Here is a 13,599-nt window from a genome sequence, read left to right on the forward strand (position 1 = left end):
AAACAAAGTTAGGTGAGAATCAAAATGGAAAAGTGGAATTTTGAAAGATTTTGATTTTTTTCCTCAGAAAAAGATGGAAGGGGTATGGTCTTTAGATCATTGTCACATTGATCATTGTCACAGAGGCCACTCAACTAGCACCTCTCATCCTCACTCAGTCCCTGCATCTGTAAAACAGGACTGATAGTCACCCTATCCTAACCAAAGTATATTAAAATGTTAAGAAAGGTGAAGCTCATGATGAATGTAAATTATTAGTTTTAGTTCCTTTATGATTGCCTGTTCTATCGACCAAAGGAAAGTGTCCCTGTTACCACAGTCGCTGGATTTTTCTTAAACTTTTGGTTTGAAATTTAAGCATGGAAACACCTTTCAGAAAATCAGGATACTTACTGCAAACTACCCGCCTATATCATTTAATGAATTGCAAAGAGATGGGAGACCTGGTTTGTGCTCCCAGGTCTCAGCTTGTTATACTTGTGTGTAATATATGCCTTTTCTGAGTCTCAGTGAGGGATGAGAATTTGGATATTTGTGCATTTCTTTGAACTGGGAAGAAACTGCAAAAGATGATGAGGTGGGTCAGGTAGATGTGGTGACTCAAGAGGAGTCTAGAACTTGCTTACATATCTTGAGTTGCTAAACAAGCTCAGCATGCTTGCAGTAAGGTAGAGCTTGTCTTTCTAGTGTGCTTTGTCCCAGGTGTCATCACACGCTTTATGATGATATTCCTAGTGGGATCTAGAGTGGGCAGACAGTGAAATCACTGGGAGTTGGTACTAGTTAAACGATTTGGCCTCAGTCTTCCCTGAGGCTAATCTTGGGGTCCTCTCTGTTCCTCCCTAGTGCTTCCATATTTAGCTCTTCCTTGCTACAGGCTCCAGGGCCTTAGTAACCTCCTTATAGAATGGCCACTATCTTACAATTCACTGAGGTTCTTCCAAATGACACAGTTCTCCTGTTCACAGCAGAGAAACGTGGGCCATTTGTCCTTCGAAGGCCTGGAAGTAGACACAAATGTTACCTTCAGGGGCCAAGCATTATTTATGGTATTCCATAAATGATTGAAGAGGGCTGGGTGAAAACAGAGACAAACTGAAGGACTACCTGGTCCATGGGTTTTTTTGTTGTTGTTTTTTGTTTGTTTTGTAATGCAGAAATGCAGGCCCAGTGTTGCCTGATCTTCTGGTTGTTTTTTTGTTTTGTTTTGGTTTTTGTTTGTTTTTGTTTTTGTTTTTTCAAGAGAAACCAGAAATCTGATTTTTTTATGTGAAATTGTTAAATTTTAGCAACTTACTAAATTTTTAAAAATACATTGTCATTGGCAATATTCTGGTTCTTGAAGAAAAGAGTTTATGGGTGTTTGTTAAGCATTTTACTTTATGGCTTATGTATACATTATAGATAGGAGTATTATTAAATTTATCATCGAAACCTGGGCAATGTGAGAGAATAAAGGGGACGTGATTAATGATTTTGTCAGGGATGAGAACTTTTCACATTTTATGTCCTCCAGCTCCCTATTTTAATAAGATGGAAAAATAAGTATCTGTAAAAAGGTATAGAGATGGGCCTTGATGGACAGGCAGGAAGACACTCAGGCTGGAATTAACATGCTGCATTCAGGGCATCAGGAGACCTGATCAGTTTCAGAGAAAGCTCTCCAAAAGGCAATGGTTGGGATGCATCTATTTGATAGGCTAGAGACAGATTAAGGACTGATTTGAGAGCCAAAGCAGAAGGTTCCCAACTCAGTGCAACTGGCAATAGGAACTAACATTTGTTCTTGAGAAGGAGAGGGCAGCGGAATACAGAACAGACCAGAGGAACAGAACAGGAGATGAGATGGAACAGGCAGGTTCACAACTTAGGATGCAGAGCACAGTTTATTACTACATTCAGCAGACATTTACTGAACACCTGCAGTGTACTGAGCTAGGAGACAAAGATAGGAAGGACATAATCCAGTCGGGGAGTCAGAAATTTTAAAAGAGAATCATCCTGTTTCAAGGGGTAGCAGGGTTGATACTGGTAGGAAGAGTGGAGGCAGCCACATGAAGGAGGTGGGAAGTGAGAAGAGCACCCCAGGCAGAGGTGCCAAAATAAGAACGTGGTGTGAAAAGGCAGTGACCTGCTGCTCCATGTCCTGAGCTTGGAAACCCTAGTGAGACATTAGGAGAGAATGCAGGCAAGAGGATCCTGCAGGCCTTGAGGCAGGGCAGAAGACAAGGCCTCCAGAAATGAGGCAGCAGGAGGAAATGTATGAGAAAGCAGAAGAGGTCTAGAAAGAGCCAGCAGATCAGAGGATGAGATGGGCAAGTACCATGTCACAGAAGCAAAGGGAGGAAGTGGAGTTTCAACAGTGGCCTTTAACAGAGAGAGTGCAAAGATCAGAGACCCAGAAGAAGAAGGGCTTGGCTAGAAGGTCACTAGTAGGCTCTGGCTTCCATCTCCAGACAGGCTAAGATTAAGCTAATTCACCATTTTCCCACAACTATCAACTCTGCAGAATTGCCGTTTCTTCATCTCAGAAAGGGAAATCCCAGCTGCCTAAGCAACCGGCTTTTCACTTTCCTCCTTGTTTGCAGAGTCTAGTGGGGCTGGCCTGGTAACCTCTGGTGATTCATCCAGCACGCCCTATGACCACATCCCCATTGTGTGTGTGTGTAGAGAGGATGAGAGTTAGTGTGTTCCTCTGAACTGTATTACAAAAGAAAAGAACATTGTTCTCTAGAAATATGAAAGAAAAAAGAACAAGGTGTTACTCTAGCATCGTTTTAAGTTTTCTCAATTATCTGAGTTGTAAAAAACAAAACAACAAAAAAAACAAAACAAAGTAGCAAATAGTGGAGCTTCCTCAAAACAGATTCTGAGCACTGTCAGTAGTTAACTGCTGTGGTGGAATTCCTGTGTGGATCTATTTTGGCACTGTGTTATGTAATTATTTTTATCTTAGGATCAGATCTGAATCATTCAGAGCCAATGTCTTCAGGGCACTGGTGTGACTCCAGGTGTTCTCACATACCTGTCTTTCTTCTCAGATCACTGCCCAACACTGAATCTCAAGTGATGGACCTCAGTGCATATGAGCTCGGGGCCTATATGTTTTGTAACAGCAAATCCTACCCCACTGGTGAAAAAGTCTAATAACCTGACTGGTTTTCTATTTGGATGAGACCCCCATTGAGAGATTATATTCTGATAGTAGGTTACACCTGTCCACCATGTGGAAACAAACAATAAAGATTGAGAACCCAAATGTGTGTCTTTAGAAATTAATCTGTACATTTTAAAAAACTATCAAAGGAAACGTAAAAGATAGTTTCATAATTGTTAGGTATTAATAATATCTATTCTAAATGCATAGCTTATTTTTTACTAATATAATAGAAATAAAAAGAATTGACCTAATGTAAATTGATTCTTAAGAATGCACTGCATTAATAGTTTGGATTTTTGTGTTCATTCTATTTCTGTGGCAGGTGCTGGTCTCAGTGTCAGTGACAATGAATCTGGTCAAGGCAGCCAGGAGGGGGGCACCTTGACTGACTCCCAGATCGTGGAGCTCAGGAGGATACCCATCGCCGACACTCACCTCTAGCACCTCACTAACCATTCGACTGAGCCCACTTTCATATTTGTATCAGCTTTTGTGCTAAAACTCTCTAAGTACATCCACCTGTGTAATAGGAACCTGTGAATTGTACTGGATGATTAACACAAAAGTGACTGTTGTATTTGGAGTATAAATTACTGATTGTGTGTGACCTGAAAATTCACTGCTATAAGAAAGATGGAGTCAGTTTGTATCAGTTAATAGGATGTTCATATTCCAAGAATGTTAGTTGTTTTTTTAAATCATTCCTATATGGCTAACATTGTTTAATGAAAGTAATGCTCAATAAAGCAATAGAATCTATTTGGTATCATCCAGCTTCATTATTCATAAAGAAACATTGTGCATAGGCAAAAAAAGCTAACTCTATATGTAGATGATGACAGGCACCCTGTGCCATCTTGCATGAATCCAGGTGATCCAGAATCAAGACTTCACTGCAGCTAGAAGACTTTAGTTCCTGAAAACTGTAAACTGGTCTGTCTGTTGATGATCCTGCACCTAAATGTTGATGAGAGTACTGAATTTGGCCTAGTCTTTCAACAGTATGTATTTCTGCTCATTATAAAATTAGGGATCTGAACACTTCTCAGAATGAACGTTCTGTCCCCAGTTAAAAATAACTCCATCAAGCATTTTTTCCTGCAGTTAAGAAGAGGATCTTTCAAACAATACAGAGTTTGTTTTAGAGAAACATTTCTCGGGTTGGATTTTTCAGTCTTTCTTTGTCTTGGAATGAGACATCAGAAAGTCTATCCCGGAACAAACGCTGTGGTGTTTGTGATGATTTCATTGACTGTGGTTCCAGAAGAATCATCAGGAACAGAACAAGTTTGTCCTGAGGAAGGCATTTTGATTTTTTATTTTGGAATTCTTAAGTATGCTTGAGAAAATCAGTGTCATCTCAAGAAAGGTTAAAAAGGTTAGCTAAGAGAAAATTTTGTTCTGCTAATAATTTTCCTTAGAGCCATAACTAAAAGATCCAAGTGCTTTTTCGTCGCTATTAAGGGTGGCTTTATTTGTTATAAAACCTGAGGTGGCATTATTTATCTTGATAAATTATAAAATGTCTCCTTTTCCTATGAGTCCTCCCCTTCCCCTACCCCATTCATCTTATATCGAGTTTTGATAAGTAGACTATCACTGTAAGTAGAAAACGAAGGGTCAGAAGCAGTGGCTTATGCCTGCAATCCCAGCACTTTGGGAGGCCAAGGCGGGAGGATCCCTTGAGTCCAAGAGTTCAAAACTAGCCTGGGTGACATGGCAAAATTCTGTCTTTACAAAAAAAAAATACATTAGACATCTAATTATCTAACAGGGGCAATTGTTGATAGCTCTTTTCTATATGTTGCCAAAATTTGAGAAAACCTGACCAAAAAAAAAAAGGGTTGCTGGGTTTCTATTGCTATTCAAATTGCCATCTTGATAAAAATCAAAAAGGCTACCTGCCACTGTTCAGCTTGATTCTTTTAAATATTGGAAGGAAAACCCAAGGTTTTACAAGCCACAGTGCTAAAAACAAATAAGATTCATATGCCAATAGCAACAATAGTTTGCCATTCTGTTTCCTCCAAATGTGCATTAAAGTGGGACACCTGCCATATAGTACTGTGTAGGGAGAAGCAAATAAAATCAAATTCTCAAAAATGAAAACCGAAAGGCTAGGACTCTAACACGTCACCTGTGATCTTTCTCTTTCAGTAGGCTTGATCCTCTTTCTCTCCATGACATTTCCTTAACACCTTTACTGAGATATCATTCACATTCCATAAAACCTATTTAAAGTGTACACTTCAATGGTATTTGGTATATTACTTTATTGGAGTTTTTAAAAATTGTAGTAAAATACATATAAAGTGTATTATTTTAACCATTTTAAGGGTATAATTCAGTGTTTTAATTACATTCACGATGTTTTACAACCATCACCTTTATATATTTCCAGAATGTTTTCATCACTCCAAACAGAAACTCTGTATACCCCATCTCCATCACATTTTCTTTCCTCTGTAAGAGACACCTAACATTTCCTTGGTAATGTCTTCATTTTTCTACATTTTTGTGATTACTTTTTTGCATTTGTTTCTGTTTTACATTTTTAGTATTTTAGAACGTCAAAAATAAAAAGGATTTTTCGTAATTTGGATACAAGTACAGAGGGGTATGCACATGGGTTACAGGATGGTGATAGAACTGGTGGAATTTCAAGACAGGAAATACCAGTTGAATGAAAATCTTAGTAAACAAGACACAGAAAGCATTTCATTCTGGAACTTGAGTTTTGCGCTGATTTTCAATCTCTTGAAGTACTTTAAGGTTTAATCAACATTTTCCATGCCTCCCAAATCTGATCACGGAAGTTTAAACATAATGGAGGTATGAAAACAAAATGCCATTTGGGAACTGAACTCCCAAACAAATTCACCTTGTTTACCAGCACTTAAGATCCTAAGGCCTCTGGGTAGATTTGTTTGAGGTTAAGTGTCAATCAGATAAGTAAGTGGTGTTGACCTCAAAGTGTCTGGATGCCAGAATGGATCTCCCTTGGACACCCTGACTTTGGCAGAAACAAAGAAAACACCAAGGCCATGCCTGTGTTCCATATGGACTTCTAATTGTTAATGTCATAGACCCAGTCCTTCCATTGCTTCTCTAGCAGGATCCAAGTCAAAGGACCACATATTCCATGAGTAGTATTTAAAGAATGGACCAAATGACTGAGGCTAGGAAACTCTTTCATTATCTTGCATCTCTTCTACTCTTTTTTGTTTGTTTGTTTGTTTGTTTGTTTGTTTTTGAGATGGAGTCTCACTCTGCCTCCCAGGCTGGGGCACAGTAACGCAGTCTTGGCTCAGTGCAACCTCTGCCTCCCAGGTTTATGTGATTCTCCTGCTTCAGCCTCCCGAGTAGCTGGGATTACAAGCATACGCCACCACAACCAGCTAAGTTTTTGTATTTTCAGTAGAGACAGGGTTTCACCATGTTGTCTAGGCTGGTCTCAAACTCCTGAACTGAGATGATCTGCCCGCCACAGCCTCCCAAACTGCTGGGATTAGAGGCATGAGCCACCACACCAGGCCACTTCTAGTCTTTTTGACTGACTAGTGAAATAAAATACAACTCAGATGAGTGATATTGATAAAATGTAGTTGGTACATTCTGATTTTATTCTTACTCAATTATTCTCACCTACCCAAACAACACTGTACTAGAAAAGCAAACTCACCTTTATAAACATTAGAAACACCCAGATGCTTTATTAAACTAGTGCATAGTAGCTAGCACATGCATTAATACATGCACAATATTCCTAAGGAAAACACATTATTTTCATGGTAATCTATAACTATTCAAGCCACCTTGACAAGTTAGGCAACTAATTAGGAATTGACTACACTGGAGATAAAAGGGTTTAACAAAGAATTTACTCAAAACAACCCGGATACTTACTGATGCTTCAGTATCATTGATTTATGGTTAACAAACATCTTTTATAAAGTAAATTACATGGTTTCAAGAAGAAACACAAATGGTGAATAACCGTGTTTCCTGTCATCTGTGACAATGGGATACTATTATTAAGTATTATTGTCATGGTCCTTGGGAGTACTATGGATGTCTCAGTTCAGTTCCCAGCCTGGCCCTTGCAGTGGACTCAGCAACTGGATCTAACTATGAGAACCAAGGTTGGAGCCAAAGTTCCTAAAACTGACATAGCTCAAGAAATTTATGAGCACTTTCAGTACATGAAATAGTATTTTAGGACTGTGAAAAAACATAAGTAATCACTGTTTTCTAATAGATACAATAATTCAAATTTTAGCAAGGTCAAACTTTACTTTTTGCCTGTAATAAACCTTTATGAGTTTGTAAACAAATCACAAATTTGATTTTTTTTTAAATTTAGGATTATACTCCTAGCATTTGTTTTGTAACACTAATGAAGGAAAGAGACAATGCAAACAATTTCAACATCACTATTTTGAGTTTTGGTATGATTACATTTATTTCAAAGGTGTGTGTGTGAGAGAGAGAGAGAAACAGAGAGAGAGAGAGATTGAAAAGTTCTGGAGGCCGGGTGCAGTGGCTCACACCTGTAATCACAGCACTTTGGGAGGCCAAGGCAAGTAGATCACTTGAGGCCAGGCATTTGAGACCAGCCTGGACAACATGGCAAAACCCCATCTCTACAAAAAATACAAAAATTAGCCAGGCATGGTGGCAGGTTCCTGTAAAGCTGAGACAAGAGAATTGCTTGAACCCAAGAGGCAGAGGTTTCAGTGAGCCTAGATTGTGCCACTGCACCTCCAGCCTGGGCAACAAAGATAGACTGCCTTAAAAAAAAAAAAAAAAAAGTCCTGGGAATTCAGAGCAAGAAAAGTAGGAAAATTACAATAATATTAGTTTCCATGATTAAAAGATGTTTTCAAAAGCTGATTTGTGAAGTGTGTGACTTGTACCACATTATATATCCTTATTCTGTGCATTCATCAAAATCATTTTGAAGACTTTTGTACATTACAGGAGGGGAGTAGTGGTCATTTAATGAAAGACTTGAAAGAGTGGGTAAGAACCCTCACACAAACTAGAAAGATACTCAGGAACTATCAGGGGCACTACGGTTTCTTTCCTGAATGTTCTATCAGATAATACACAGGTGTTATATAGTAAAGGGGTTGTTTCCCCTTCTAAAAGATCACCTTTATCCTCAAGGTCCTTCTGTGCACATTTTGCAGAATTTCCTTTTTAAAGGCTGAGTAGTATTCCACTGTATGCCTATGCAAACTCTGTTTATCTGTTCATCTGTCAATGGACATCTGGGTTGTTTGCACATCTTGGCTATTGTGAGTAGTGCTGCAATGAATATATAAGTGTTAATGTCTCTTCAAGATTCTGATTTCATTTCTTTTGGACAAATATTCAGAAGTGGGATTGCTGGTTCATTTGTTAGTTCTATTTTTAATTTTTTTAGGAAGTCCCATACTGTTTTCCATAGCAGCCACACCATTTTGCATTCTCACCAACAGTGTACAAGGGTTCTGGTTTCTCCACACCCTCACCAACACTTGTCTTTTTGTTTTCTCATAATAGCTGTCCTGGCAGTTGTGAGGTGAAATCTCATTGTGGTTTGGATTTTCATTTCTCTGATGACTAGTGACATTGTGCATTTTTTAATACACCTGTTAGTCATTTGTATGTCTGCTTTGAAGAAATATCTATTCTAGTCCTTAGTCCATTTTTAATTGGGTTATCAAGTGTTTTTTGCTTTTGAATTGTTGGAGTTTCTTAAATATTTTGGAAATTAACCCTTTATCAGCTACATGTTTTGCAAATATTTTCTCCACTCTATAGTTTGCCATTTTACTCTGCTGATAAGTGGAATAAGTCAATCACAGAAAGACAAATACTACATTATTCCACTTATGAGGAATCTAAAATAGTCAACTTCACAGAATTAAAGAATGGAATAGTGGTTGCCAGGGGATGGGGGAGAGGAAATGGGGATTTAAATCAATGGGCATAAAGTTTCAGTGAAGCAAGTTGAATAAGCCCTAGAATAAGCTCTGGAAATTTGGCATACAACGGTACAACATTGTACTTATAGTCAACAATAATGTAATGTAGACTTAAAATTTTGTTAAGAGGGTAAATCTCATGTTAGGTGTTCTTAACACAATAAAATAAATTTTTAAAAAATTGCTTACAGGGGCCGGGTAAGGTGGCTCACACCTGTAATCCCAGCACCTTGGGAGGCCAAGGCGGGCAGATCACAAGGGCAGGAGATCGAGACCATCCTGGCTAACAGGGTGAAACCCCATCTCTACTAAAAATACAAAAAAAATTAGCCGGGCGTGGTGGCAGGCACCTGTAGTCCTAGCTACTCGGGAGGCTGAGGCAGGAGAATGGCGTGAACCCAGGAGGCGGAGCTTGCAGTGAGCTGAGAGCGCACCACTGCACTCCAGCCTGGGCAACAGAGCAAGACTCCATCTCAAAAAAAAAAAAAAAAAATTGCTTACAAGGCAGTTTGATCACTATTTTAAGCTCCTTAAGAGTGTTCCCACTTTTACTTGTCTCTGTCTCATTTGCTTTGTTATCCTAGGCAATTAACACAGTGCCTGAAACAAAATGATGCCCAATAAATTTGTTGAGCTGAAAAAAAAGTCACCTTTACCTTAGTAGCTAAATTAAAGCACCTTTTTTCTTGATTTTAAAAAATTGATTTGGTTACAGAAGTTATGCCTTTAAAAATCCAAATGCATAGCAATTATTGAACAAATAAGATGCCATATCATCTTCGTGTTACCAAACAGCTTTCATTTTCAAGGCTACAGTTTATTGAACTGCATCTGTAATTCCCTCTGCTTCACAATCATCCAAGGAGTCTTGAAAACCACTAAAGATCTATGAAAAACTTGTTATTTTCATTTTAGCAGTAGTCTATATAACAGGTTTCAAACTAGAATAGATTTTTAAGGATTACTGGGGTTAGGAGAGGACAAAAGGAATAAATGAACAACAAAAGATGATACTTACTTTTTGCATCTCATTCTTGTTTCAAGACCTGTTAGTCATAAGGGCTTTGTGTGGAAAATTACATATGCATGAGTATTTCATAACCAAATGGTTGTAATCGCTTCTACTTATCTGGTTCCACAGTATGAAGTCAAAGAAGTGTGTATTTGTCATTTCATGGTTGATTCATTATGCCTGTACTAAGTATGTTTGAAATAAGTCCGCTCCGTAATACCCAACTCTAGATAACATGTAATTTCTCATTGTAGTAAACCAAGTTAATAAGACTCACTGTACTCTGAAGATAAAGCAATGTAATCAGTTTAATTGTTTGTGTCCAAGGTTCAGAAGAACACACTGTCATCTTCACAACCAAGCAATGACTCTATTCCACAATTTTAGGAACTACATATTGATAAGAATCAAGACCTTTCCATGTCCAACCACATCATGATTTCTCAAGACAACCCAAAGGATTGTGAGTCAAAAGTTATTGCTTCTTGTCAGTCCCCAAGATAAAGACTAACCTGTGGAAAGTAGACCCCTTTTCCTGGAAAAAGATAAAAAAGTTTGAAAAAGAAAATAATTTTTTAAAGAATAAACTTTAAAGTCAGCACAACAGAGTTTTGATAAAATACACAAAATTGCAATTTGCCAATGTGGATTATAGAGCAAATACAACAGAATTGACAAATTCAAAGGATGAACAAAAAGATAAACAGATTTTACTTTATCTTTGGTCCAGTTATTCAAAACCTCTATAAACTAGAACAGTATAGGCACTTTTGAAAGAGAGAAAAAGCCTTTTCTTAACCCTACAAAATTTCTCTTGGAAGACTGGTCACATAGTAAAGTTTGGAATCTTTGCTCTTTGTCTTCTTATTCATCCTTCCCTCTTCCTCATACTTCATATTTTATAGGGGAGAGAGTTTTGAAAATTTATATTGAAATTATTTTTAAATAAAGTATATTATATTTTTCACACTATGTGGGCATGTCTGATTATTGTTAAAAAAGAAAAATGTCAACAAATTCAGTTTAATGAGTAATTGGTTTTTATTAGTGATTCATGAACTGGACAGCATCTCATCTGCAAAACAGGGAGCCCCATTGGGTATGGCAGGACAACTGATTTTTGTAAGGAAACTTGAGCAGGAGCAAGGAAATGGCATAATACAAAAAAGCAAATTGTTTAACCTTAGGTTACTTCAGAGTACTTTCCTCATAAGGGTTAAAGCAGAAAGGACTTTGTTATCATGCCGGCTCAGGTCAACTGGACCCTTTAGGATTGGTTGCTGTGAATCTCGTGCTTTTGGAAAAACTGGCCTATTTAGAGATTTTCCTGTTCTTTTTCATTTCAGTTTGATTATGTGGCACTTAACACAAGTGACTCCATTTTGGTTTGTTCTGCTGGGGCCTTGTGCAGAAGCTCAGTTCAAAATAATGGCTACCTTTAAATTTTATTTACCATTATAAATCAAAATACCAATAAAAGATTAATTTATATTAAGATGAAATCAAGAAATAATTTTAAAATAAAAAATAAATGCTTTGGAATTGGAAATTAAGAATTTTTAAGAAATAAATAATAAGATGAAGTGCATCCATCAGCTCATTAGAGGGAAAAGAATAAATTCAAAAATATTAAGATGGATGATGTTTAGCCAGTTCTCCACAGGGCCTAAGTCACCGCCAGTGATGATTAAGCAGCTGGATGGAGATGATATGAAAATTCAAGCGCCAAGGCACAGCCTAACTGAGGCAGGACAGAGGATCAAGTGAAACAATGAGAAAGAATCTCTTTCCGTTTCTCGCTTATTACCCAGAGTTTAAGCCTGATAGCAGTTCTTAAAAGTTCTAGTTATTTTTTAACCCAGAGATGTTGAAAGTGATATTGGATAAGCTGCTGGAGTAGAGGCGCTGTTTGAGTATTCGGTCACACTAAAATATTCAGGGAGGGTATGGGTCTCTGTCCCCAGAGAATAGGCTGAGATTGCAGCATGAGAATCCCCTTCCTTCCTGCTCCAGCCCCGCCCCAATGGCAGCACCTGCATTTGTGCATCAGGTGCTTGGGATATTAGGAAGTGGAAGAAATCCCATTTTGATTCCTGATTCTGATTAGAACATTAGTAAAGAATCAAAATAATTGGCATATTCTTCTCACAACTACCTCCCACCACTACCTCTACTCGCAGAGGATTTCTTTTTTTTTTTTTTTTTAGGCAGAGTCTTGCTCTGTCGCCTAGCCTGGAGTGCATTGGTATGATCTCAGCTCACTGAAACCTCCACCTCCCGGGTTCAAGTGATTCTCCTGCCTCAGCCTCCTGAGTAAGTGGGATTACAGGCCCTCGCCACCACACCCAGCTAATTTTTGTATTTTTAGTAGAGATGAGGTTTTGCCATGTTGGCTAGGCTGGTCTCAAACTCCTGACCTCAAATGATCCTCCTGCCTTGACCTCCCAAAGTACTGGCATTACAGGTGTGAGCCATTGCTCACGGCCACACAGAAGTAGTTTTTAATACACATCCCTTCACTTTTGAGCCAGAAATACCAGATTAATTTTTCCTCACACAGCTCCCTCCTATATCCTTTCTATCCTCTCTATCAATCAATACCAGCCCTGTTTCTGCCTTAAGAGAGAGGATGAGCAGTTGGCATTTTCTGCTTTGTAGGAGTTTCACCAACAAAGTACATATATTTCATCCTAGGTGAGATAGAAAAACACTCAATGTAAGTGTTCTCAAAACAATTTGTATTGTGGCAAAGGCAGGGAAAATTTTTTTTCTGTACATAGAGGAATTATTTTGATGTGAGACAGAGGTAGAAGCAGGATGGAATGAACCATTTTGCTCTCCACACAGCACAGGAAGACTGTGTGATTTCTCTTTTGCACACATGCACACTCTTTGTCTCTCTCATAAAAGCACCTTAAAACTGTAAATAGTCTGAAGTAGTTCTTAGGGGTTAATAAGTCCAAATAATTACCATGATAGGTTCAATAATAATTCATTTTATTTAGATGAATGCTCAGTTTCCTTTGAAATTCAGACTAGTGGACTATGCATGCTGATAGTATAATAGAAAATTGTATAAAGGAAATTACTTTCCTGGATATGAAACAAAGAAATTTATACAAGTAAATATGACCAATTCTGTACTACACAACTAAAGAAAAATATATAGACCATATTATGGATTTTTATAATAAGTCTAATATTAAGAGCAAATAATAAGAGGAATAAATACTACTCAGGTTGAGAAATTATTTTTTAAAGCGTTACAGGTTCATGTCGTTATTAGAAAGGAAGTAGGAATTGAGCATGCCTTAAAAACAAAAGGTAAATTGGAATTCTTTGGCAAGGCAAATATTGAAGTCAAGGAGTCAAGGACACAAGCATTATAAAATGCTTAACAAATTTCAAACACAAGAGTTACTAGGATATTGGAAAATTGTAGTACAATTCTAGAT

The 13,599-nt window shown here is 37.9% G+C and overlaps 1 protein-coding gene across 1 annotated transcript in view; it reads left to right on the forward strand.

Moving 5' to 3' along the window:
• The window catches only part of ADGRV1 (adhesion G protein-coupled receptor V1), a 596,167-nt gene extending 592,026 nt beyond the window's left edge, over nt 1–4,141 (forward strand). Inside the window, exon 90 of the mRNA XM_025388176.1 lies at nt 3,483–4,141. Within this exon, the coding sequence (XP_025243961.1) occupies nt 3,483–3,601 (119 nt within the window). The 3' untranslated portion in view covers nt 3,602–4,141. The remainder of the gene's footprint in view (nt 1–3,482) is intronic.
• The last annotated feature ends 9,458 nt before the right edge of the window (nt 4,142–13,599 follow it).

This window comes from Theropithecus gelada, chromosome 6, assembly GCF_003255815.1.
Source record: "Theropithecus gelada isolate Dixy chromosome 6, Tgel_1.0, whole genome shotgun sequence".
Classification (NCBI taxonomy): domain Eukaryota; kingdom Metazoa; phylum Chordata; class Mammalia; order Primates; family Cercopithecidae; genus Theropithecus; species Theropithecus gelada.